General features: G+C 52.9%; 1 protein-coding gene and 1 long non-coding RNA gene across 7 annotated transcripts in view; one reads left to right on the top strand and one right to left on the bottom strand.

Annotated features, from left to right (window-relative positions):
* The window catches only part of Zcchc24 (zinc finger CCHC-type containing 24), a 47881-nt gene that overhangs the window by 16450 nt on the left and 4805 nt on the right, over window positions 1-26626 (bottom strand). For all 4 annotated transcript variants that reach the window (XM_063238760.1, XM_063238761.1, XM_063238762.1 and 1 more), the window contains exon 2: window positions 19125-19325. In XM_063238760.1, coding sequence (XP_063094830.1) covers window positions 19125-19325 — 201 coding nt within the window. The remainder of the gene's footprint in view (window positions 1-19124; window positions 19326-26626) is intronic.
* LOC134473667 (uncharacterized) lies at window positions 9970-18423 on the top strand. 3 transcript variants are annotated; one of them, XR_010044034.1, is made up of 4 exons: window positions 9970-10309; window positions 10497-10655; window positions 17362-17572; window positions 18206-18423. It is a non-coding gene; the product is annotated as an uncharacterized LOC134473667 (long non-coding RNA). The 3 variants fall into 3 exon arrangements; XR_010044035.1 differs by having other exon boundaries at window positions 10562-10655; XR_010044036.1 differs by having other exon boundaries at window positions 10565-10655.

Consider the following 26626-nt stretch of genomic DNA (forward strand, 5'->3'; position numbering starts at 1 on the left):
CCAGGATCTGGGCTCGGGGACCTCTGCTCTCACACACAGGTCGCCAGGCACTGTGGCCATCACTCGACCAAACCTCTGGCTCTAAAGCCCGCGGCGCCTGCTGCCACCATCTGAAGCAATCTCAGGCTGAGGTTTTTGGAAAAGGAAGACTTTTAATCACATGTGCAGCCCCTCCCTGGGTTATCTGTTTCCTGCTTCTGGCTTTTCTCCTCCAGCCAACTGCACGATGGGGCTGCGGACGGGAGGGGAAGAGGGGCCAGCGCAAAGGGGTGGAAAACATCCGAATCAGGGCCTTGCAAAAGACAAGGGCTTCCCTCCTCTCACGTGACTGCCCAGGAGTGGCTGTCACATCTGCACGCAGCCGTCCTGGGGCTTGCTGTTGGGAGCGAGCTGCTGTGTGCCTAGGGGCCCAGCAGGCCCTTTCTCCTGACTGTACCCTCTCTCCTGCTATAGCTAGGCCAGTTCAGCCAGGCAGTGCCCCTTCCCCTCCAAGCATTCAGAAGGCTGCCTTCGCCTTAGGGTCCCATCCCTGCAGGACTGAGATAAAGCATGAGCCGTGAGGCTCCTTCCCCATGAGGCTCCAGCCTATCCTCTACCCTTAGCTGCTGTTCAATTCTTCTATAAAGCTTACATTCAAATCAAACCAGTCACTTCCTGCAAGTGATACGCCACCCAGTGCCTTTGCTTTAGTGGTTGCCTATAGCCTTTCCTCTTTTCCACCAATGAATGTCCCTGTGCCCTTCAAGGGCAAGCTCAGGGGGATCCTTCCTGGGATCCTCACTCCACCCGCAGAGTCCCAGGCTGACCCTTCCAAAGAAGACTGAGTCCCCAAACTCCCAGGGGATGGTGTGGTCTGCACACCTCATTTGGCTCCTGGTCCATCCTGCCCTAATCTGGCCTCCAGCAAGCTGCGCTGGTGATTTCAATTAGAATTTAAAGAAGCCACACAAACTGCCATGTTATTTCCCATCAGGCTCTGCGTGGCTGACCATGTAGGACCCTTGATCTGTTCTGCTTTTCTGAGAGCCCAGGTCTATACTGGGGCTCAGAAGCCAGGACAGACAAGGTATGAGGCTAAAAGAAAGGGGGACAGGAAGGTGATATCCCTGAGCCTGGGGTATGGGTGGGGGTCTCTCTGTCCCCAGGACATGCTTCCTGGGCAGTGCTGACCACTCTGGCCAGCAGCACCTAATCTATAGGCCCTGGGCCCCAGCTCTGCACGACGCCCTCCCCAGCAAGGCCTGGCTGGATGGGGTCCAGCACTGCCTGGTCCACGAGGCCCTGCACAGAGAAGGTCGAGGGTTCAGAGGTGGAAAGGCCTTGGCCTGCAGTGAGGCTTTGGGTGTGAGGGCCAGGGCCGTGGGAGGAGGGGACAGATGGGGAGCTCAGCTCAAAATAGCGATGGGGGAAGGGCGTGCAGGGCGGCCGAGTGCCAGAATACAGATCTGGTCTGCCCTGGCCGGCGAAACGCTCAAGTCAGCAGTTTGGGCCACTCCAGCAGGAGCCTGGGGTTGGGGCTCCTGCGGCTGCCTGGCAGAGGCTGTAGCCCCAACATAAATCACCTCCTCTCTGGCCTCCATCTCCTCCTCTAAACAGCGGGAGGTAAGAGAGGAATAAACTTTCCACGTTTGAGAACGTGTGCACGGTACAGAGTTCACCCCCACACCAGGCTTAGAGCTGGCTTCGCTGAGACCTGGTTTCCAGACAAGGAAACCAAGGCCCAGAGAGGTCAAGTCACCCATGCAAGGACACAAAGCAAATATGTGCTGGCCTTGAACCCTGGTCCTTCTCGCTGGCATCACATTCCCTCTCTGCCACATGAACGCTCTGGGGTCCAGGAGGCCACAGAATGGCACTAGGTCACCTATGGCAACTGGGATGCTGAGGAGCAGGGGTTGGGGTACCCAGCCTTAGTGCAGGGTACACACTGGGCACAGCAAGACGTACCACCAGTCTCCATGGGATCTCCCTCCTGAAGGAAGCACTGCCCTTCTGTTTGACCTTGTCTGTGGAGCCTAACAGTAGCCCTACAGTACCCTGAGTGGAGGAGGGAATGTGCCCCCTCTACGGGATGGGGACGGGCTGGCTCACATCTGCACACCCAGGCCTTGGCTGGGCACATCCGTAAAATGCTGTCCTTCTGATCCAGGGCCCCAGCTCAGACTCCACAGAGCAGGCTGCTTCAGGGTCCTGCTCTCCGAACGCAGCATCCAAATCTCTAATGAATCCCTGGAGGAGGCTGTACGGCACGTCTGGGGCCCCACTGTGGGAACTGTCACCCCACAGGACACTATAACCATGGGAATGTTGGTCAGAGGCTGTCTCTCTCTCCTCCATGGTGTCCCCATTTGACAGCCCAGGAAACCGAGGCACAGAGCAGGCAAGTGAATGGCTCAAGCCACATAAGTAGTAGGGAATGGAGCCCAGGGCTGCTCAGCTCACTGGCTGCAGACTGGGATGGGGTACATGATCCAGCTCCTAGTAGCAGGCCTGGCGGAGGTGCTGGGGCGGGGAGGGGGCACAGCAGAGCCCAGATCTGTGAATCCTTGGCATCTGGAAGCTATCATAGGGAACAAGGATCATAGAGTGAACCTGGCTGCTGGGGCCCGGCTGTCTGCACAGGGAAGCAAAGGTGCTCAGGCCTGCAAGACCCTCCTGTCACCACCTCTTCACAGGTGTTTGCCTTGGCAAAGGCACGCTCAGGTCCCAGTGGGCCTCGCTGCTGGGAAAAGACAGTGCCTGGCTGTAGACACAGGGGCTACTGGCTAGTTGGATGCCCAGAAGCCAAGGGACCCTGGCTTAGCCCTCTGCTCTATCTTGTGTCATGGCTCAGCTCCCGGGCCTCAATTTCACCAAACAGAGCTCAGGCCCTGCCACGTCTGGCCTGGCTGTGTCTGACACATGTCTGGGACGTCAGGGCCCACATTGTCTTCTGCAGGATCAGCTGTGGAGAGAGCCTCCATGTGCATTTATCTTGCCTATTGTGGGGTTCTCCATTCATACCCTCAGCAGATAGGTACTGGGTTCCACCATACTCATACTGGACATAGAGTGGGGCAGCTATTAAGACAAGTGTCACCTGGTGCCGTGATCTTAAAGCCAGTAGGAAAGAACACCGAGCAAGGGGCCAGTCCAGCACGTGAGAGGGCTGTGAACAAATGGGGTGCTAGGCGGGGCTAATGGGATTCTTCTAGGGGGTGTATTTTTTTCTTTTTTTCCGGTACCGGGGATCAAACTCACGACTGCCTGCTTGCAGGGCAGGTGCTTATGCCGCTGAGCTAAATCCCCAGCCCCCTAGGGGGGTGTTTTGAGGTGCACAGGCAGAGTCTGTCCAGGGCAGAACTGTTCCTGGGGCAGGAAGCTGCACAGATTAAAGGAGGGTGTTCCTTAGCCCGTGTCCACCCTGTTAACACCCTCCAGTGTGCTCGGAGGCTGGGCCAGGTCTCCTTGCCATCTGGGGCTCAGTTTCCCGGGGATGGGACAGAGCAGGACAGGTCCAGGGTGCCAGGTCCACTGAAGGCCTCCACAGCTGCCTCCTGACTTGGCGGGCAGTGTGGGTCTCCGTGTTGACATCCGCCTCGCTGTGGCATGGGGTTGGGGTGGCTGACATGGGATCTGTGTTGTTATCTCTGGGCTCAAAATGCTCAAGATTCTTCCAGAACAAATGCCCACTAGGAGGCGGCAGCCAGGCTTGAGAAACAGATGCAGTGTGGCCCTGTGGGAACTTGGGCACCATCTCTGTCCCTTCCTCCTCTGGGCCTGCTATTTGCACACCCTCTGGCTCTGCTGGTGGCTCAGGGGACCTACAAAGTACTCCCCTGGCTGTAGAGCCAGGCCTTTTCCTCCAGGAAGCCCTCCGAGCAGCCCTGCACCCCACACTCTGCATCTTACAAGAAAGCACTGAGGGTCTGGAGGAGAAGGGCAGAGGGGCCCTTGGGATGTTGCCCCCAGCCTGGGATAAGAAGCCAGGGGGGTCAGGTGGCATGGGGAGGGGGCTGGGCAGTGGGCTGGATAGCCACTTCCTGGGCACACATGCGGGCTGATGTCCCTGGTCCTCAGTGTGGCTATTGAGCCCCACAGTCCAGGGAGCAGGCTCAATGGAGCCTCTGTCTCTCCCTGAGCACGCCAGCCTGGCTCAGTAGCGTTCCACCCGGGCAGCTGGGAGGCGAGGGCTGACACTTCCTGTCCCCACTGCAAGTGTTCAGAGTGGCCGAGGAAGGGGGGGACTCTCAAGACAAGCACCCATCTGTCTTCCCCAGAAAAGAGCTGCCCAGCTGGGGGCGGAGGTGGGAGCAGGAACATGGCGGGGGGCGGGAGGATTCTCAACCCTGCACCTCAACCCCTCCCAGCCAGCCTGGGCTCCTTCTGAACCAGCACTGTCAGAAAAGTTCCTCATTGCCTCGCCTAATCTCAGGGCCTTTGCACGAGCCATTCCCTGTTCCCCTGGATCACCACAGACCCCTGTGATTGCCCCCTGTTCTGTGTCCGTGATTGGGTTGTCACATCCTGTTGGAATATGACCAATGCCGTGACACAGCCGTGTCAATCTATTTCTTTACTGTCCGTCACCCTATCAGACTATAAGCCAAGTTCTTCCATTGTGCTTCTCAGTCATTATGGAAGGTCCCCTGCACCTGGGCAGGGCTGTACACACAGTAGGTGCTCAATAAATTCTTGGTGAATGATCCGAAGGAACGAACACACCTAAGCACCCATTTATACATTGAGGCACGAGGTCAGGAAAAGTAGGGCTCTATGCTTTGGGATCTGGAAGGAGGTCACAGAGGAGCAGGAAGAGCCAGGTGAAGCCATTGGCAAGGGCTCTATGCAGATAGAGTAGCTGCAGGTGCAAAGGACCAGTGGCAGGAAGCATGGAGGACTGAAGGCTGAGACACCTGAATGTCAGCCTGGGAGTGACGGGGAGCCAGGGAAGGACTAAGATTGTGGGTAGTGAGGTCTGCCTGGTGTTTTGAGATCTCTGGCTGCATCTGGAGAATGGGGGTGTGAACACCAGTGCAGGGCAGCTGTTACATGACGGGGGGAGGGGAAGTGATGGTGGTGTGTTCTGGGGGTTGCCAAAGAAGGAGAGTGAGGGACACAGAGATGGACGGGAGGCAGGGACAGGCCTTGGATGGCCTTGAGAAACGGAAGTATCAGGCCTGGCCATTCGGGGGTTTGTCCGCATGGCCCTCTCGCCAAGAGTCTTGGCTCTGGTGGGGCAGGGCGAGAGGGAAGGGAAGGGCTGGGCACGGCTCAGGGCAGATGACGGTCATGCTGGGCACTGGCAGTGACAGATGGGAAGAGGCCCAGCTAGCAGGTGGCAGGCAGTAGTGAAGAAAGGGACAGCCTTCTAATGATTCTGCCCTGGCTAGAAACAGCCAGCCCATGGGCAAAAGATCCCCGAGGTAGGCCCAGGACTCCCCACTGTCCACTGCCTGCCAGGCTCAAAGGAATCCTTGGGCACCTGCAAGGCAGCGGGCAGTGGGGAGGCCCTGGGTGGGAAAGGTGTGGAGTCCACAGCAGAATGAAGCTCAGGGGGAGAGGGTGAAGCTAGAGCCCCAGAAGGACAACCAGGCTCCCATGTCCAGCTGCATGCACATGCCCCACCCCAGAGGCTTCGCACAGCTCCGCTGGGCCTCCACTGCACAGACATGCAGGCCAGGGCCAGGGCAGGCGAGGTAGCTTCCAGGACCACAGAGCCTGAGTGGCTATGGGACAGAGCTCAGGCCTCAGTCCCATCCCGGCTCTAAGCAGACCTCTAAATGGGGGACCCACAGAGCCATGCACAGCGGGGTGCTCTTCTGCCTGCCACTAGCCACATCTCAGGAGCCAGCGTCCCTTCTGAGGGCTAGAAATCGGGCAGAGACCTAAGGCAAGTCCCCGGCAAGTCTGCTGTCCCCAGGCCTTGCAAATTACCCTCTGGACTCCTTCCTGGGCGCTGACTGTCCCTTCCACCTTGCCTGGTTCCCTGGACCCAAAAGGTCAGAACCCCATGTGTGGAAAGAGGGTGCAGAACCTCGAGGCCAAGGTGCCTGCTGTGCACACACAGGACCAAGCCTGGGCAAGGGGCACACATGTGAGTTGTGACCTGCAAGGGTGCATCCCCCATGCACACTTGAGGGCAGTGGTGGCGAACCTACAGCACGCGCCCTACAGTGGCTGTTTGTGTCACCGAAGGTTCACCATCGCTACTAGGGTGACCAGCCAGCACCAGGCAAGACAGCTAACAGGAAGGGGCTGGGGGAGCCCAGCCTGGCCACCGTGTACATCGGGGTGATTATCCGCATATGCCGCAGGCATGTGTGGCTCATGAGAGTGCATGGCCGTGTGGAGCCTCCTGGTCTGTGTCTATCTCTCCTGCCCCAACAACCACGGGCAGCCGTGAATTTCTAAAAATGACAAAAAGAAAATTGGGAGACACATGGCTGGGGGAAGACATGACCACTCTATATCTTCTGAAAAAAGCCCTGGTTCCCCGGCATGGGCTATTGGAGGCCCGGCACCCTCTACTGTGTGGCCCTGTCTCCTCTCTCTTCTCTAGTCAAGGCAAAATGAAACACAACTCTGGCTGCTAGACCTGAGGGCCTGGGTTCAAACCCTGCCTCTGCTATTTACTGGCAGCAAGAGCTTGGGGATGTTTTTGGGTCTCCCGATGCCTTAGTTTCCTAAATTCAAGTATGGAGGGCAGTATCTATCAGGTGGAAAGTTGAGAGGAGTTATGCTCATGAGTGCAAAGTGTTTGGCTTATGGTTGAAATTTAGGAAAGAGGAACTATCATCACCACCACCACCACCGCCATCACCACCATCACCACCACCACCACCATCCCTGCCATCATCACCATCACCACCACCACTATTACATGTGCCTAAAATCTCAGCTGTCCAAGGCCTTTAGACTCTTCCTCTTTTGCCCCACCATCAACCTTTGAAAAACCAAAAAATTCTCTGAAATGCAGAATATCACTCTCTGAGTCATTGTGAGTCCACCCAGTCTCCTTCAGCAAAGTGGGCTCTGTGCTGAGTAGCAACCTGGAAGGGTGGGGTGGTCAGCTGTGTCCCCTCCTACCGTGTCAGGTTTGACCAGATGGGACCCCATTTATTCCTCATTGCTATGCTGAGTTACTATCCAGTGGCCCCCGGCAGGGATGAGCCCAGATAGGTGCAGGGACTTTCTGAAGGTCACACAGTGATTCGGGGAGCATCCTGGCTCACACTGGTCTGCCAGCCAACCTGTCTTCCAGTCTCTGAGTGTGCTGTGTGCTGGGCAACAGTGGGCACAGCCCTGGGAGTGAAACAGAAGACTTATGTGGGCTGGGCCTGGTGAAATCACTGAAAATGTGTCATCCTGAGTCACAGGCTTGGTCCCCATGGCCTCAGAGAGACGCGAAGGTTTTCTCGGTCCTATTAGAAGGTTGGTGGTTCTGTGCAGAAAGCCAAGTCCAGGAAGGATGCTGTGGGAGACAGGGCCAGGGCTTGGGCACCAGCTCCACCAGCCCTTCCTGGGGCACCAGCACTTGTGTCCCTCGCCCTGGAGCTGGAGCTCCGGGAGCTCTGAGGGGTCCCCGTTGGCTGTACCCCACACTCCCTCAGAGAGACCCAGCAGGCCACGAGGGCAGGGCATGAGTCCAAGCCCACACAATCACCACCTTGTCCCGGGGAGACAAAGGCCAGCCCTTGGCCCTGGCGGCCAACTGCCCAGAGGGAATGACAGATCGCAGAGTTGCTGAATTTAGAACTTTACAAAATGTTAGCACCACAAGAGCTGAGATTTCTTGGAATCTCCAGAATTCAGAATAACAATGTGTCCCAATCACAGAAGGGAGAATCTTCATTTCAGAGAGCCACACACCCAGCCCTTGGGGATGTAGCACCCTGCAGAAGGCTCAGAATCACTTCCTCTGCATGTGGGCTGACTGTAGACCCTGCCTCCCAAAAGGAAGCAGTTTGGGGACTGGATAAAGACAGTTCCTGCTGGAGGAGGGTATGGAAGATTCAAGCCTGGTCCCCCACCTCCCTTTCCTCTCTCCATGAGGATGTGGCCCTCACTCAGGCCCGCGTGTGCCCTTCAGACTGTGATGTCCAGGTTATTTTCTGAATAAACTCTTTGTAGAGCCAGTGCATTAGAGTACAGGAAGGCAGCTGTGACTAGGTGACAGACACCACTCTGGGCTGATGTGTTCTCTTCCAGAGGTCTCATGAGCTGATCAAGACCAGATGTGTCCTGTCCCCGGTGCTCGGCCTATGCCCTGTCACCCCACAGAGGGGGACCAGGAAGGTGAGTGCTGACACCTGGGGGCTCTAGGGCTCCAAGTCACCATATGTGCCTTTAGAAAGGAGAACTGATGATGTGAAACTGGCCTCAGACTCCTTCCGGCCACCCAGATGCAGGAAGGATGTACAGGTACAGCCCTGAGCCCCACAGGTGGCCCACCCCTCACCCTTGCAACCACACCTGCTGGTTGGAGCCAGGCCAGGTGAGCACATGGCAAGTCCAGGCATCTGCCTGAGCCAGAGGGGAGCTGATGGCACTCGGTGGCCCTGGGTACCTTCCAGCCACACCCTCTTCTTGGAGCACAGTCCTCAGCAAAGAAGAGGCCATCCTGGTAGCCAGGCTTTCCTGCTCCTATGCAGACCCCTGACAGAGCACAGCCTGGTCACCAGGGCTCCCTGCAGGTCCCAGAGGCAGCTCCTGCTGGGAAGGAGGACCAAAGCTGCTCGGTGGCTCCCAGCCCTAATACAGCTCAAACCTCTAGGTCTTTCCAAGCCAAGACAGCTGAGTGGACATGTTAGTATCAGAGTCCTAGCAGCCCATGATCATGTATGCATGCATGCATGCGCGCGTGTGTGTGTGTGTGTGTGTGTGTGTGTGTGTGTGTGTGTGTGGTGTCAGATGCTCTGGCCAGCACTTCAAAAAGAATAGCTCATTAGGTTCCACAAAGCAGGACTTCTTCTATCACCATTTTACAGAGGAGAAAACTGAGGCCTAGGAAGATAGGATCCTTTCTCCAAACTACATAGCTGATAAGAGGCAGTGCTGAGGCTCGCACATGGGCTGCTTGCCTGACAGCTGGGTTTGGAGCCACCACACTGTGAGCCGAGGGCCTCGGGAGCAGAGGCAGAGTGGGGGTGGCCTGAGTCTTGGCCCTGGGCTCGGGCACCACGTCACCACCTACTAGGCAGCAGTCACTGTGCAGCCCCCAGCAACACCCATCCCTGCTGACATTCTCTGAGCACTCACGACATCCCAGGTCCTGTGCCAAGCACAAGAATGCCACAGTCCAGGCCCTGAAGCCAGACAGCCTGGTTCCAGAGGAGTCCCCTGTGCTGTTACCTGCAGCTGGCTCCCTGAAGGGCCACCGGCCTGGGCTCAGGCTTCCCTCCATGGAGACACACACAGGATGCTGCTGGCCACCTGCCTTCCTCCCTCTCTCCCTCCTCTACACTTTCCTTTTTTCCCCTCCTCCTCTTCCTTTCCCTCCTTTGTGGATTTTTTATAACATGTAAACAGCCCAGGTGCTGGAAAAAGCCCTCAGTTTCCCAACCAAGCCATGGATGGGTCTTGTCTGTTTTCTATTACTATAATAAAACACCGGAATCTGGTTTTTTTTTTTTTTTTTTTTTTGAGGGGGAACTTTTAAAAGAGGTTCTTTAGCCCTCAGTTTTGAAGGCTGAAAGTCCAAACAGCATGGCACCAGTGCTGGGGACAGCTACCTGATGATGACACCATGGTGGGAGCTTGCAGTACCATGTCTCTTGGTGAGAGAGGAAGCCAGCACAAGAGAGAAAGCCAAGCTTGCTCTCTGTAGCAGCCTTTTCCTGAGAAGTAACAGGGTCCCTGGAGAACTACCCAATCCCCTCCAAGGGCAAAGCCCCAATGACCTAATAATCTCTCTCTAGGCCCCACCTCCTTAAAGGTCCCACTACTTCTCACATTGTCGCCCTGGGAACCAAACTTCCAAGACACCAACCCTTAGGGGACACACTCCAACCACACCCGAACCATAGCAGATCTGAACTAACCAAAGGTTCCAAACCTTTGTTTCCAAACCTGAGAACATTTCTTCACTGTACCCAGCTAGGAAGGGTGAGGTCCCTGAGGTTCTGCAGGGGAAATCCTACGTACCCACAGTCCTGCTCTGTCCCCAGCTCTGGTTCCAGGCACTGTGACCTCAGAGAAGACACAGTGCTGCTGTGAGGTCACAGTGGAGGGCAGGGTTAAAAGTCCCAGGCAACCCCAGGGGATGGGCTGAGCAGCCTGCTGGCCGCCTTTGGATACCCCAAGCCCTCAAGGATCAGTCTGACCCAAGGTAAGGTGAGAAGCATTGGTCCAAGGGTGGCCAAGGGAAGGGGCCTGGGCCAGCTTCCTCCTTTGCCTCCTTGCCCCTCCCCCAACAAGACCCCCAAACTATTCCCAGCCTGCCTTTAAGACTTCAGCTGTTCCAGGACTCCATTCTCTCCCAGCTCTATTTTTCTTTTTCTTTTGCAATCTCCAAGAAACCCGAGCTGCCAGATGGGTGGGGGAGATGATTGTGTTCTGTCTGACATCTGGGTTGCATTAGCAGCCTGGGCGGCTGGCGCAGGAATGGCCCTCCCCTGGGATTGAGCCCTCTCCGACTTCTCCCATGCCCGGCTTAACAGGACACCAAGTCACAGGTAACCACACCCCCGGAGTCCCTGCCAGAGGGTAACCACTGCTCCCCAAGGGTGTCTCAAGTGTGTTGGAAGCTGAGGCTTGGAGAATTTCTGCTCTCAGGTCAGTGGTTGAGAAGCAGCTGCCAGGCTGGGTGTGGTTGGGAAGGGCAGAGGGAGATGCAGAGAAAGGACATTGGGTCCCTATCCTATCCCAGTCCATGCCCAGAAAGGTCAAGAGATTTGACAAGGGTTGCCCAGAAGGGCAATATGCAGAGCTCAAACTTGAACTCTGATCTTCGCACTATAAATCAGAAGCTGTTTCATTTGACCTCACCAAGATGCCCCCTCAACAGTATCAAGGCCCTTATGAGTGGTGCATGGACCCTGCCTGAACTTTAGCCAAAAGGCAGCAGAGGTTTGTGTCCCAGCATCAGAGCACCACATCTGGCCACCCAGTGCAAACCAGCCCCAGCCCTCTTCAGGGCTGTGTGGTGACTTCGTGTCCCTGGACACTTTTGTCTTTGTAGGCTTCCCCCACAAAGAATCATTTAAATTACACTTTCTGATTGTACCAGTATAAAGACAAATGTCCAGGTTGAAGTTGCAATTATATATCTTCTTTCTCCTCCTCTTCTTCTTTTTCTTTTCCTCCTCCTCCTCCCCTTCCTCCTCCTCCTCCTCCTCCTCCTCTTCTTCTTCTTCTTCTTCTTCTTCTTCGAGAATTCTCCTTCTTGCTTTGTAGTACAAGCTGGCCTTGAACTCAGTACATAGCTCAGGTTGGCTTCCGACTCTCAATGACCCTCCTGCCTCAGCTTTCCAAATGCTGGGATTACAGCCACACACTACCATAGCAGCTCTTCTGATTTCAAAAACTGAAAATGGAAACACTTCTGTGGACCCCTGCAGTGAGTTAACTAATGGTCAACCTGTACCACCCAGCTGAACTGAATCACGTGGTGCTGGGTGTGGAAGGCCCACCTGGGGATCGTTGCCAACAATTCTCCTTTTGGAGAACTGGAGGGGAAGACATGCGCTGTTGATTCTCCTGGAGAAGCTTGTCACGCTGGTTTTCCTGATGTGAACTCAGCTGTTGCCATCATTAGAGATTAGGTCTTTGCTGTCACTGAGAATGACTATGGCTCTTTTGGGGGAGCCCTGGTCCTTACCTTGAGTGTCACTTCCTGGCTCCTGTGCAGATCCCTCAGCCCGCTGACACTGATCCTTCATCCCGCTGGTGCAGAGTTTCTAGCTTCCACCACTGGCCTTTGAGCCTTCCCAGAGCAGATCCTTGATTCAGACTTGCATAAGACATTGTTGTGGCTCTGGGCCTCCAACCAGACGCATGGAGGACACTGCCATGGGCTGTAGGTCTTCAGCTGGACTTGTTCAGGACACTGCTGTGGGATCCAAGCTCTTAGCTGGATTCTTTGGGTCTCTAGTGTGTGAACAGATCTCTTGCTGTCTTCTGCATTTGACTTTTTGGGTCAAATCCTATAAATTGTGTGTCCTTGTGAACTCTGACTCAACATTACAACAATACAACAAGTATTGTGGGCCTTGAGCAGTGTCTGTACAGTATGTCATGGAGAAGTCAGTTTGGGGGACTCGTCAGATCATCAAAAGACGCTTTGATAGCCTTCATCTCATCTGATACTTTCTTAGTTTGTTCTTGACTTGTGCTTGAAAGTAAACTCCTCTTCTTCCTGGCATTTATTCCCCAATGCCTTGGCCCCACCCTGCTTAGCCTCCCTCGGGTCTGTCTGTCACCCAGTCTTCTGTCCACACTTGCAGGCTGGTTTCTGCAGCAGCCTAGTGGCCTCCAGCCTACCACCAGTATGACTGTTCCCAACAGGAATCCTAGCCAGTTCCCTAACACCTTGGATGGTTTCTCCCTGCTCTCCACACAGAGTCAGCATTTGGGCACCTGCTCTCACCATGCCCCACACCCCCTCCCTAAGGTGCAGCTCTGGCCAAAAGGGCTCTGGGTCAGACAGCAACTCCCACCTGGAAGTCACCCCCACTGGGCTGTCTTTCTCCTCTCGAAGGCCTCACATAGGCCCCAGGAGGAGCCAGACCCTCCTGGCAAACCCAGGATGGCCAGCACTGTTTCTGTGTGTCTCCCCAGGGACACAGGAGGGCCTCATCAAGCATGGACAGGCCTGGCACGCTGCCGGCTCAGGTCCTCTGGTCCTGCTCTGTTAATCTGCAGATCCCAGTGGACATCAACTGTGCCTCTCCTGCAGCTGGTGGGCTCTGCTGCCATCATAGCCGGCCCACCTGACCTCTGACTTCCCCTTGGCAGCAGATACCCTGAGGCTGGACCGACGGGAAATTACTGGGCACCCTGATGTGGTCAGACAGGGCAGCTACGGCTTTGACATACAAAACCCTTATCCTTTGTTTTTTGGGGTTTTTTTCCCCCCTAGAAGCCCATATTTTACTTTGGCAACATTTAAACTGCATTTTTTTTTTTTTGAACCAAGAACCAAACTCAGGACCTCACACTTGCCAGGCAGGTGCCATGCTGCTGAGTCACACCCACAGCTCCCAGCCCATCTTTCTAAAGAAACCAATTTTCTGGAAATAATGGTAAAGACCAAGTCTGGGTGCAAAGGGCAGTGGCAGGATGTCTTTGAAAAAGCACAAGTTCAGGAGTTTCTAGGCCTTGAGTTGCAACCCCAGCTTTGAGACCTTAGGCAAGTGTGTGAACGCTGCATGACCTTAGGCAAGTCACTTCACATCTCTGGGCCTCAGTTTTATCAAATGACAACTGGAGATCCCTGTAGCATCTTGCTGAGAGACCTAAATGAACTAACAGATGCTCACTTAGTAGTAACATGCTAAGCTCAGTGTTACACTCAGTTTTTAGGGGAGATGTGATATGACTGTCACCCTTGGGCTCCGTGGCTGGCACACCGTGTGGGGACTGCATGCCTGTAGGGTAAGAAGCAAGCTGCAGACCCTCCTGGCTGTTCTGCCTTCTTGGGCCAGCACTGGTGGTAGCAGGAGGTGAAGCCCTGCCTGACCCAGCTGCCCTCATCGGGGAGCTTCCCTTCAGCAACGTTCAGAATTGGCTCCAGCACCTTCTGCCTCTGCTTAGGGGCTCCCCATTTTCCTGCAGTGCCCAGTGCCACTACGCTGCATGTGGAACATATGGGATTCCCATAAGTTCAAAAAGTAGAACTCTGACCTCTCTATTCATATCATAAGGTTGGAAAAGAATCAGTGCATTGGCCACCAGCCCCAGCCCCTATGCCACTATCAGACCTGGGCAGGGAACACGTTAGCTGCTCCTTCCCCAGACCTCGGGTTCATGAGCAGCCTCAGGATGAAGCAGGTACATTGCACCTCGGCTAAGATGACTGAGGGTTTTAAAAATATTTAGATCATTATATAGCTATTCCACAGCGAGAAAATAAAGGAGCAGATAGAATATTTTAAAAATAATGGCTGAAAACCTCCTAATTCTGATTTTAAAAATGTATTCAATACATCCAAGCAGCTCTGCAAATTCCAAGTAGGATAGACACAGAGACACTCACAGACACAGCATAGTAAAATGGCTAGAAGTCAAAGTCGGGGAGAACACTAGGGGAAGCATCTCTATAGGTCATGCTGCAAAGTACAATGTACAAGTCCTACAGCAACCAATAAGGAAATCACAAAAATATTATTAAAGAAGTAAAAATTTTGCACTAGAAAATGAGTGCAAAAGACAGCAGTAAGAAATATAGGAGAATAAAAATGACAAGTAATTTTTTAAAAAAAGAAGAGTATAATTTCAACTATACCCATAACACCACTAACTGTGATTGGATTAAAGAATCCAACCTAAAGGCACAGATCAGACCGAGAAAGATCAAGATCTAACTATCTGTTGTTTCTAGGAGATACACTCTAGATTCAAATAAAAGATGAGGCTGTATGTATGTTAGTGACAAAGCACTTTCCTATCATGTACAAGGCCCAGCAGACATGCATGGGCACGCGCACGCACACACACACACACACACACACACACACAGATGGGGGGATCTATTATGTAAACATCAACCATTAGAAGCTAGATATACTACTAACCAACAAAATAGACTTTAAAACAAAAAATGTTCCTGGCAGCTGGTGATGGTACTGCATACCTGTAATCCCAGCAGTTGAGAGGCTGAGGCAAGAAAATCATTATGAATCATTATGAACCAGAACTACATAGCAAGACACTGTCTCAAAAAAACAAAAACAAAAAGACAAGCAGAAGCAAAAAAATGTTCCTGGGGATGATAAAAAGGCTATTTTGTAATAAGAGGATCAATGTACTGGAAAGATATAACAATTATAAACATTGGTGCACCTAATACCAGAGCACCAAAACACATGAAACAAAAACAAAACTAAAGAAAAATAAATAATTCAACATGTCTACTTCATTATCTCTACTTAATATAATGGTTAGAAAAACCAGCAAGAATGTCAACAGGTCAGACGACAAACAAGTAACTGTTCATGAAGAGACCTAGTAGAGATCTGCAGAATACTCCACCTACAACCAGCAGAGGAGAACCTTCAGTGCATGCAGGACTGTCTCCAGGACAGCCCACATGCTAAATCAGAAATTTAGAAGTTTAGAAGAGATGAAAAAATGCATTTATGTTTTTTGACCACAATGGAATAAAGTTAGAAATCATTAAGCTATATTTGGAAAACACACAAATATGCCAATATCAAACAACACGCTTCTAAATGACCAGTGGGTCAGAGAGGAAATCACAAGAAAGATAATAAAAAACTACCCCCTAATGAAAACAAAGTTACAACATACTAAATCTTGTGGCTCAAACTCGGAGGGAAATTCATCACTGTAAAGATCTACATAAAAAAGGGAACATGAAAAGTGAGTGACATAGTCTTCCAGCTCAAGGGACACGGAGAATAACAAACTAAACCTCAGAAACAAGCTAGGGAAGGAAGGAAAGAGGGTCAGACTGGAAGAGTGGAAGCAAATATTTAAGGCTGAATAATATTCCGTTGCTTAGGAAGACCACATTTTTCCTTTCATCCATCAATAGATAACTAGGTTGCTTCCACCTTTGTGCTATTGTGGATAACAAGAACGTATAATGGACTTATACATCTGCTTTTAAAAAGAAAGGAAATTCCAACCCATGTTACAGGATAGCTGAGCCATAAGGACATGCTAAGTGAAAGAGAGCAAATACTGCATGATTCTATAAGGTCCCTAGAATAGTCAGATTTACAGGGACAAAGCAAAATGGTGGCCATCAAGGGTTTGGAAGAGTGGAGAAGGAGTCATTGGTCAAAGGATTCAGAATTTAGTTTTATAAGATAAAAAGAATTCTAGGATGGACAGCAGTGATGCCTACACAACAATACAAATGCACTTAGGTCCACTGAACTGCACAGTTAAAGAATGGTCAAGAGTGGCTGGGGATTTAGCTCAGCGGCATAAGCGCCTGCCTTGAAAGCAGGCAGTCATGAGTTCAATCCCCGGTACCGATAAAAAGAAAAAAGACAAAAAAAAAGAATGGTCGAGATGCTCGATTTTATGTTAGGCATATTCTACCTCAATTAAAAAAATAAAAGATTAGAGTGCAAAGTAATAAAATAGAAGACACAAAAACAACAGAAAAATCAGCTAAATCAAAAGTTGGGTCGTTGAGGCGTTCAATAAATTTGGCAAATCTTTAGCTAGATTTGTCCAAGAAAATGAAGAAGTGAAAACTCATATTACAAGTTAGAGATGAAAGAGGAGGACATTATTACTGACCTTACAGAAGTAAATGGATTACAAAGGGATACTAGGAGCAATAACATGCCGATAAATTAGATAACGCAGATGAAACAGACAAATTCCTAGAAACACACAAACAATAGTAATTGACTCAAGAAGCAAAAGACAATCAGACTAGATCTAGAAAAAGAAAAGGGACTGAATTAGTCATCAAAAATCTACCCACAAAGGAATGTCCTTAGAGATGAATTCTACCAAATATCGAAAGAATAATTAATAGTAATTCCTCACAGGCTCTTCCAGAACATAGAAAATGACAGACACTTTCCAGGTTATGGAAACTGACACACGATAAATGATGGACGAACCCTCGGAATATTATGCTAAGTGAAAGAAGCCAGTGGCAAAATCTCATGCTATCCTATGATTCCAATTTTATGAGCTGACACTAAAATGTGTTAGGATGGGGTGTGATGCTGCATACCTCACAGTACTCAGGAGGCTGAGACAGGAGGATCACCGTGAGTTCAAAGCCAGCCTGGGCTACAAAGTGAGTTCAAAGTCAGCCTAAACCACCCAGTGAGACCCTATCTCAAAAGACTAGGTAACTAACTAACTAGCTAACCGCATTAAGTTCTTTTTTGAGTAGATAAAAAGGTTTTATAACTGATTGTGATGCGGGTTGCATAGCTGTGTGAAATGCTAAAAATCCTTGGGTTGTACCTTTTAAATAGGTAAATTATTTAGGGAGCGAGCTATGTCTCATTAAAGTGGTTATCAAAAAAGAACATTCAATTTTTATACATTAGACACAATCAACTCTTCCATAATCTTTAATTGTGACACATTTCCTTCCACGGTTTCCACGAGCCTTGTAAACTCGTCCCTTTGATCAGTAAGCCTTATGCTAAGTGCCTGCTGGACACTGACACACAGTGTGGCACACAGGGGTTGAACCCGTGCCATACCTGCCCCCCACAGCTGTTGGCGACACGAAGCAGGAGCAACCTCCAGTTAAACTCCAGCCTGCTGAGCACCACAGAATGGGTGACCCAGAGGAGCAAAGAATAATCAGGCCAGCATCTTCTGAGCGCTCGCTGTGCACCCAGCCCTGTGCTCACCTCCGTCCGTTCACCATGTGTGACGAGGGCAGGGAGAGCCTTGGCCCTTCAGGAGTTCCAGACAAAATCAGGTTTGACCAAAGGAGGGTCTCAACTAGCTCAGGAAAGAAACCAAGACTCCACAGATTGGGCAGGGGGTGTCTTAGCTTGGAGTGGCAAGGTGCACTGAGGTCCCAAAGCCAGAGTTCTAACCCACTTTCTAGCAAGTCCCTCAATACCTCTGGGAGACTCAATTTGTTCAGCTGTGAAATGGGAGCACAGCTATTACCCCTGCCATGTGGTTAAGAGATAGTGCTCTGCATAAAGGAAAAACCAGCTCCGTCCTGCATGGTGCTGGGAGGTGGGACCCTGTGCCTCAGCACATCTCCTCCTCAGTAAAGCTGAGTCCTGCCCTGCCCAGGGCCCCGGCCACACGCAGGAGGATGGAGAGATTGGTGGTGCCCATGAGCTCAGCCAAGGGCTCAGTGGGGAGCATACAGTGTGTGGTGCTGGTTATGGGGGTTTTAAGAACCACCCAGGTCCCTCAGCTGTCCTTGGCCCTGTCCTAGAGACACTTGGGGTGGAGTGGAGGCCCAGTCTCAGCAGTGTCCCTATACTAAGGGCCTCTCATGTACTGTATTTCTGGACGGGAACACAGGACCCTAGTGGGTGTGGCTCGCAAGGAAGCCACCAGTGGATCAGCTCCATTCCTGACAAATTCCCAGGATACATCAGTGGGGCTGTGCCCAGCCCATGAATGAAGCAGAAAGACCTGAGTCCAGCACAGCCACTTCTGATGAACAACAAGCATGCTATCTTGGCCTCCCAGGGCCCTGGACACAGCCCCACCCAACACAATTCTGGCTCCCAACATCTGGAAGGTGACACTTCATGGGTTTTCAGAGCTTCCAGGATTCCTTTGCCATTACATGTATAAAATAAAATGTACCACATTATAAAAATTGGAAAATATGAAAAACTGTAAGAAAAAAATCACTGATAATCTCATATTCGACTTCAAAAAACAGTTGACTGATTTCTTTCCTGAGATTGCAAAGACATATCAGGGAGTCAGGGGCCACCCCAACAGGGGGGTCTTCTTGGTCAGCGGGGGAGGGCGGACTGCTCCTGATAACCTCCCTCTCGGGGCCTCCTTTTCCCCCAAGAGAGATGCCCAGCCCTTCTGCCAGAGACCTTCACCTAGACCCCTCTGAGGGGTGTAAAGTGGGGACGGGACCCTCTCCGCTCCTTTCTACAAGCAGAGGGAGGCAGAGGTGGGGTCTGAGGAAGGGGGTGCACATCTGGATTCCTGGCCCCGCGCCTGCATTCCTTCCTCGTGAGTGTGAGCAGCTGGGGCCTCCGGAGAGCCAGAGGAGGCTGCTGGCCCCGGGCCTCGCCATAATGGGGCCCATCCTGCAGGAGAGCTGCTGGGGACCTGAAGGCCCAGAGCTTTATTTGGGGGGCCCAGTTTAGACCCAGAATCCCCTACTCAGACTGCTATCCCGCCAGCCGAGATGAAGCCAGGCCACTGTTCCAGCCACAGAGGGAACAAACGGTGGAGGCCACCGCGTTTGCCCAAACACAGACCAGCATGGGTCAGAGGCACTGGCCTGCCAGAGAGCACGAGACTATCGGCCACCTTACCTGGGGACAGTCCTTGATGTAGTGGCCTTTGTTGAAGCACAAGTGGCACAGGTAATTGGGCGGAGGCCGCTTGCTGGGCTTGCGGGCTTCTGAGCTGAGGGTCAGGTCCGAGAAGTGCTCGGTGAGCGAGCTCAGGCCGTCGGCGATGTTGTTGAGGGAGCCATAGGGTGAGGCACTCTTGTACACGCTGCTGCTCAGCGCCTGTGGGGACAGAAGCACATTGGCAGCGATGGCCGGGCGATTTTCCCTGCAAATTCACGTGGCGGGCTCGGCTGTCTAAATTCCTGGCTTGAGTTCAAATCCAACCCTAACCCCCGTGTAAGTTCTTGGGTGGCCAGTTAGCCACTCCGGTCTTAATGGCTCTGTCTGCAGCTCAGGAATATGACAGCGGCCCCAGGGAGTTTCTGTCCATGTCCGACACTTAGGAACCCTTCAATCTACAGTGACAGTGACAGTGGCTATGGTTATTACTACTCTCAGTTTTTTACAGCTGCCATGACGTAAGAAGAAAGCTGTCTGTTAGATTTGGGACCCTGCCACTAACTGGTGGAGGGACATTAGGCAAATCGGTGCTGACTCAGTTTCCCCACCAGCTTGCAGCATAGTTTCTATTTTACAGAAAGGAAGGTTGAAGCCCAGCTCTCTGTCTGGTCTCCTGTGTTTAAGAGCCCAGCCTGGCCCCGGCCATTCTTCGGGAGCCAGAAGAGGGAAGTGGCCTACCTCTCCCACCTCCCGATGACAGGAACCAGACACCCCGCCAAGTGTCAAGGCAGACGCGGCCCAGGCCACCTCCCGGTGTACACAGCCTCTATTTATAGGCGTCGTGGGCTCCAGGCGGCCTGACAGGCTGGAACCCAGGGAAGGTGGGGCTTGCGGCGAGGCTGGTAAGGAACAGCCGTGGGTCCCTCTCCTAGGGCAGAGCTGAGGCTGGAAAGAGGACAAGTCCAGGCACAGGGTTTGGCATCCCTGGCACCAATGCAGGTGTCCAGGAGCTATAGAAGTGAGCTGTGGACCTGGGCACCTTAGCTATACCAGGGGCTGTGTTCTTGGGAGTCTTCAGGCTGATGGGGCCCAGGGCCAGTGGAAGGAGGGCCTCACAGCCAGGGTAAATGGGGGTCCAGAGTGGGGACAACGGAGGGAATGAAGGGAGGACAGCTGAGAACTGTGCCCAGAGTGTGGAACACACTGTCTCCTCCCCTGGTCACTCCCTGTGTGTTCATCCTTGCTCTAGGGATAGGTCACTTCCCTCCTAGGGCATAAAACCCTCCTCATTGGGGGAGATGGTACTTCATCATGACACACTGCTGTGTGATCTTGGGCCAGCACTTTCCCTCTCTGGGCCTCTGTTCCTGCCCATGCACTTTTGGATGCCAGCCTGGAATGTAGACGAAAAGAGACACCACATCCAAGGCGGCTCCGGGAGCCCCCAGCTGCAGAGCAGCGACTGTGCATGGATCCTGGAGGCTGTCTCTGCTCTACCACTGTCTGGCCCCATCAAGAAGCCTAGGAGAGGGGCTGGGGATTTAGCTCAGCGGCATAAGCTCCTGCTTTGCAAGTGTGCGGTCATAAGTTCGATCCCCGGTACCGATAAAAACGAAAAAGACAAAAAAAAGAAGCCTAGGAGCGTGAAGCCGGGGGTGACCCTTCAGCTGTCCAATGAACCTGACAGGGAGGGGCCACCCTCAGCAGGCAGAGCGGGAGTCCCTGGGAGCCACTCTATCAGGTGCCAATGGGCATGAGATCTATTGGTGACCCTGGTGACAGCGGAGGCTGGCGCTCCAACTCTGGGTCTTCACACACACGCAGATAGCGGTTCTCACCACTGCACTATGAGTCATGCTCCCCATTCTCCGGATTAAACAAGTGTGTCCAAACTTGCATGGAATGACTTGGGAAACTTGTAACCAAAACAGTTCTCTGGGCCGCACCCTAGACAGACTGAGCACCTCTCAGGACCAAGGGTCTAGAATCTGCATCTTGCACCAAATGGCAAAACAAGTCAATAAAGAATACCATTGGGACTTTGGTGGAAGGCACAGTAGTGGGAATTGAACCCGAGGTCTTTGCTCTGTCCTTTTTCTATTTAAGACAGGGTCTCACGAAGTCATTAAATTGTCCGTGCTGGGCTCCAACTTGCAATGCTCCAGTTTGGGCTGCCCAGAGCACTGAGGTCACAGGCATGCACCACAGTGCCCAGGCCACTATGCCCATCTCAAAGCACACAGTTCAGTGGCAATGAGCATTCACACCATGCAACTGTCATCACCATCCAGAACTTTCTGTCTTCCCAAATGGAAGCTGCCCCGTCAAACACCGGCTCCTGGCTCTCCCCTCCCCCAGCCCAAATGCACACCTCCCAGGCTCCCAGCATGGTGGGGTACCACTGGCCAGAATTATCCCAGCCCAGGAGACCCCACCCCACCCCAGAGCAGCCAGTGTGGGGCAGCAGGGCCAAGCTCCAAACGCTGTGACTCACCCTCACGGCTGGGAAATGCAATTTCACAAATAACAACTGACTTACCCCCCCACCCCATTTCCTTTTTCTTTCTTTCTTTTTTTCTGGATAGGATTTAAGTAAGTCCACAGGAATCAGGGCTGTCTTGGCAGCGAGTTGTTAAGAGGAAGGGGAAGTTTGGTGGATGCCTGAAAATGCACTAATTACACCCTGAAATTCCTCTCCTCCAACTTGTGGCCACACTCCCCTGCCCACGACAGCCCCTCAGGCATCCCGGGCAGCTAGAGGCCTCCAAGCAGGCAGCTCTCTCCGGTGGCTCAACAGCACCCACCCCTGCCTCCCCAGGGTCACAGCTTTGGCCCTCCACACACAGCCTCCCTGACCGCAATGTCCTCCAGCCTGGATGCAGGGGTTGCTGCCTCTAGGCCCAATTCAAGACAAACAGAACTTCAGAGCTAAAGAACAGAGAGCAGACAGCCAACCTGGCCTCAGTTCTGTGTTATGGACAGAGAAACTGAGGCCTAGAGAGGTAGAGGTTTGCAGGCCCGGTCTGGACTAACCACCAGGAGGCCCCTTGCTTGGCCTGCAAAGGGCGGGTGGGGTAACACGCTGTTTCCTCTCCGCAGCCCTGTTTGAGCTTGGGCCATGGAGGTGAAAGGCAAGTCCTGGCTGTTTTCATGGCCTGCGGGCACCGAACAGAGGTCAGGACACGGGGCCAGGTGCTGACCTCTTGCGTTTCCCAACTATGAAACATACAATGGGGCAGCAGGGGAGGCCACACCTGACCAGCTGCAGCCCTGCTATCCTCAGGCACAGGCCTCCGGGTCCTGACAGACACCCTAAACCCGGCACATGTGGACGGGTGGGTGTCCGTCTGGCCTTTGTGCTGGGGGCCAGGCAGGCATGGAGCCTCCATCAGTCAGCCCCAACTCGATCACAGCAAGTGACTCCTCTCAGTGTCCCCAGCAATGTCTCTGCTTTTCTCCCTGGACTGCATGTGCTGCCTCTTCCCAGAATGCCCTTCTCTGTGAACGTGTGAACCCCGGCAGGACCCGGCTCTATGCCTGGCTCCAGCTCCAGCACTGCAACCTCGGAGCCATAACTAAGCCTCAGGGTTCCGGGAATAGTGTGAAAAGCACAGATCCACAGGGTCCTGACCTCCTCCTAGGGCCTCCTGCCATGATCCCTGACCCCCGACCCCCAGCCTCTGCCCTAGGGGGGCACAAAGACCATCGTGCAATGCTGCCTGAGACAGTCTGTCAGTCTGTCGGTGTTAAGGAGTCACTCCAGACTCTTTGGATTGTGACACCTCCTTCCTTTTCCTGCAAGGCTGGGCAGCCCTGGAGGCACCATGCTGTGGCCTCCTGTTGCCCTGGGACCCAGACTGGTTTTGCTGGTCTCTTCTGCCTGTTCTCGGCCCAGGCTGGGAAGGGCCTGGATCCCCACGGGCCAGGAAAGGTATCACCCTAAATGAAAGGTCTGGATTGGAGCCTCAGGCTTCCTGTGGATAGACTGGTTGCTCTGGGTACCAGGTGACAGGTAGAGGCCTCGGTTGGTGACCCTCGCAGCCAGCAGAAAGACTGGGACCCTCACCTGAGATCATCCTCACCTCCTGATCCCATGTCAAGAGGACTAAGTCTCATGCTCCTGCCCATGGCTGGAACTTCTGCATGGGTCTGCATGGCTGCTGGGGAAAATCAGACGGGGTGACACTAGAGTGGTGACTGCACACACATCACACACTGGACTACCTTTCTTCGGCTTTGCTCTCTGCCTGGCAAAAGCATAATCTGGATGATCGCAGTTGGCGTCATTTTATGGACTTGGAAAAGGAGGCTCAGAGCAGCTGAGTCACCCATCCAGGGTAACACAGCCAGTATGTGTTGGACTGTGACATTTCAGCCTCCACACAGCTTCCAAGGCTTGGCCTCTCTTACAAGAAGAGGAGCCAGAGGAAAGTGCCAGATGCTAAGCCCTGGGCTCGGTAAGATGAGGCACCAGATTTTCTGAGTTGTACGAGGGGTTCAGGCCCCAGAGACAGTGACTCTGCTACTGGATATGGAGTGCAGAGACAGATCCTCCTTAGGCACGCATGCTAAAGGGGCTTCTCTTCCCCACAGTGGTCAGAGGGCACCACAGGCCAGGGAGGGTAGTTAGAGCTCTGGATGAAGCCCAGAGGGAGAAGAGATCCGTATAAGAGCTCAGGGGCAGCAGTAGAGTGGGGGTACATGTGCTGGGAGTGACATGGTGGTGGGCGAGGCCACTAAGAATACATTGTGTGCCCGGTAAGGCATCCCAGGAGACTGGGAAAATGCCCATGCTGAGTCCTGAACCCAGATCTCTCTAATACTAGTCCCCAGATCTGTGGGGTTCTTTCTGCTGGCCACACAACTGCTTTCCTATCCCCAAAGCTGCCCTATCCCTTGTTATGGCTTGTGTCTACATGCACCCTCCCCGCAAGTCTCACGTGGTCTTAGATGGAGCTTTTTCAGAGGTAGCTGGATCTGCAGTGTGTGATGCTGGGATTAAGGACGTGTGACTAGTAAATCAGTCCGCTGATTGGTTTGGTTTAGTTCTGGCTGGGATTAAGGGTGTGAGTGTACACCTGGCCTAGGGCAGGTAGCCTGTATACCAAGTAAGGAACAGAAAGAGGCTTATCTTCCCTTCCCTTGGTTGCTTTTGCTGTCTTCTGCTACCCTGAACTCTTTCTCCTCTGGAACGCTCCTCTGTCATGCCACCCTGTCTTGGAGGCACCCCATTATGGACTGAAACCTCTACAAACTGTGAGCTAAATAAAACTTTCCCCTTTAACTTTGAGTATTGGGCATTTTCTCAGCAAGGAGAGAAAAGTACCTTAGACATTCCTCACTACTGAATCTAACACACACATAGAGGTGCGTACCTGCAACCACACTGCCCAGTCTGTGACAAAAGCTGCTGGCTCACTAATGACTCATCCTTTCTCCTAAGAGGGTCTGTCCTTCTGTCGCCAGGATCTGTCTGGTGCCCAGCACACAGGCATTCCATACACACACACTCAGAGGTCTGTAGGTGCACTGAGATTGAAAAGGTGACAGGATGGACGTGGCAGACAATGGCCATGGGGACACCAGCCCCATCTTGACTGAGAAGCTCCCAGCTGCACCCAGCTGGCCTTTGCTGAGATATCCAAGGCCTTACATGGATCTGCAAATGAGACTGTGTGGGGCTGGTCATGATGAGGGTGGTGACCCTTTACCAGGGTGCCTCAACACCTTCACTTCCAGGAGGCACATAATCACAAGAAAAAGTACACAAGAAAAAGTGCTCAATGAGAAGTCTGACCTAAGCCAGACGTGGTAGTGCAGGCTATAGACCCAGCACACAGGAGGCTGAGGCAGGTGGACTGTGCAAGATCTAGATCAGCCTGAACTATGCAAATAGACCCTGTCTCAAAAAAAAAAAAAAAAAAAAAAAGTCTGACCTCATGAATATAGTTTTCTTTCTGACGCAGGAAATGTGTATAGAGAAAGGGAGAAAGGACCAAAGGTAGGCTCACAGGTGGTGACAGCAGGAAAAAGCAGGGAAGACTGAGGGGAGATCTTCCCCGCCCCCTGCCCAGTTCATCATTCACCTGACAGGTGCTCATTTTCACAGCTCTGTGCCCTCCCCCTGGTTAGCACTTAGGCCCCAGGGACCTGCTGCCTCTCTGATCTACAGCATATTTATCAAGAGGAGACGGCATGAATCTGGGGTCCCAGGACTGAAAAGGGCCCTAACACCTAGCAAGTCCAAGGTACCACGGAGGCCTGCAGCTTGCACTGCAGAAGGCCTGGGTCTAGGATCCACCGTCTCACCAGAGTGTCCATGACACCCCTGAAATCACACGTCAACCTCAAGCATGTGCACACATGCACCCTTTGTGCTCTGAGCACTGAGCCCACAACAGGAACTCAGGCTGTTTTCAGATTCTCTGAGATGCAACATCCACCAAAGTGAGGGTCATCAGCACACTAAACCTCCTCAGGGACAGCAGTAGGGACAGGGCTTCACTGCCTCCAGATTGGGTCATTCCAGTGAACCAAGTAACCAACAAATATGTCTTCCTTGGGATAAATCAGGAAGCTAAGGGGCTAAGGAGAGCATCCGCGTGCTCACAGGTCTGGAGTGGGAAGAGTGGAGAGGTTTGGAATCACCCCTCCGCTCACCACCCATCCCTCTAGTACACATTAGCTGAGCACCTAGCATGCCCCGGTGCTGACCGAGCACCGGCTTCCAGGACTATTAAGTGGAAAAAAGCCAAGAAGTCCTATTCTCCTACCACTGAATTTAGCTACGGAGGCAGACACGCATGGTGACCATAACACAGCAAAGTCAACTTGGCCAGAAGCACCTTCAGCTAGCCTAGCCTGTCTTGTCACCAGGTCCCAGCAGCTGGAGGAGGGCTCAGCCCCACGGCTGTTGGCTGTTGGCTGTTGGCACAACGAAGTTCAGTGGAGTCTGTTGGATGATGGCTGGGATGGCACTCTTGGGAGGAGCAATGGCAGGTGCAGAAGTGTGGCGGGGTGGGACAGCTCGGTAGATCAGTGTAGCCAGAGGAGGATCAAGTGACAGGTTACTCACCCCCACATACACATGCACACAGGACAGCAGGGATTCTGGGTCATAGACTGGAGTCCTGATTCTGCCACTGGCTCCCTAAGTGTATCATCTGCCTCTTGCAAAGCCTCAGTTTTCCCATCTGGATAATGAGGCTGCCATGCATAGGCTGTGCTATGGAAACCAAAACACAAGAAAGTGTGCTGTGTGCCTCTCTGCTTCTCCAAAACCAGGCCAGCCCAAGCAGGAATGTGGCACCCAGCACTATGACCATTGCCCAGCACTCCTCATGGGGTCTGGGGTCCGGGACAAGCTGTCAGGGGCCTTGCGGTTTGACAGAAGGCTTCTGGGTCCTGCCTGCCCCATACAGGAGCCCAGTAGAGGACCTAGGTAAGCCCTGAGCTAAAGACCAATTGCAGGACAAGCCACAGAGACAACTCCTGGCTGGGACACAGAAGAGTTAGATCTA

The sequence above is a fragment of the Cavia porcellus genome, unplaced genomic scaffold (assembly GCF_034190915.1).
Source record: "Cavia porcellus strain 051 isolate PalLab524CR breed Dunkin Hartley unplaced genomic scaffold, mCavPor4.1 scaffold_28, whole genome shotgun sequence".
Classification (NCBI taxonomy): Eukaryota; Metazoa; Chordata; class Mammalia; order Rodentia; family Caviidae; genus Cavia; species Cavia porcellus.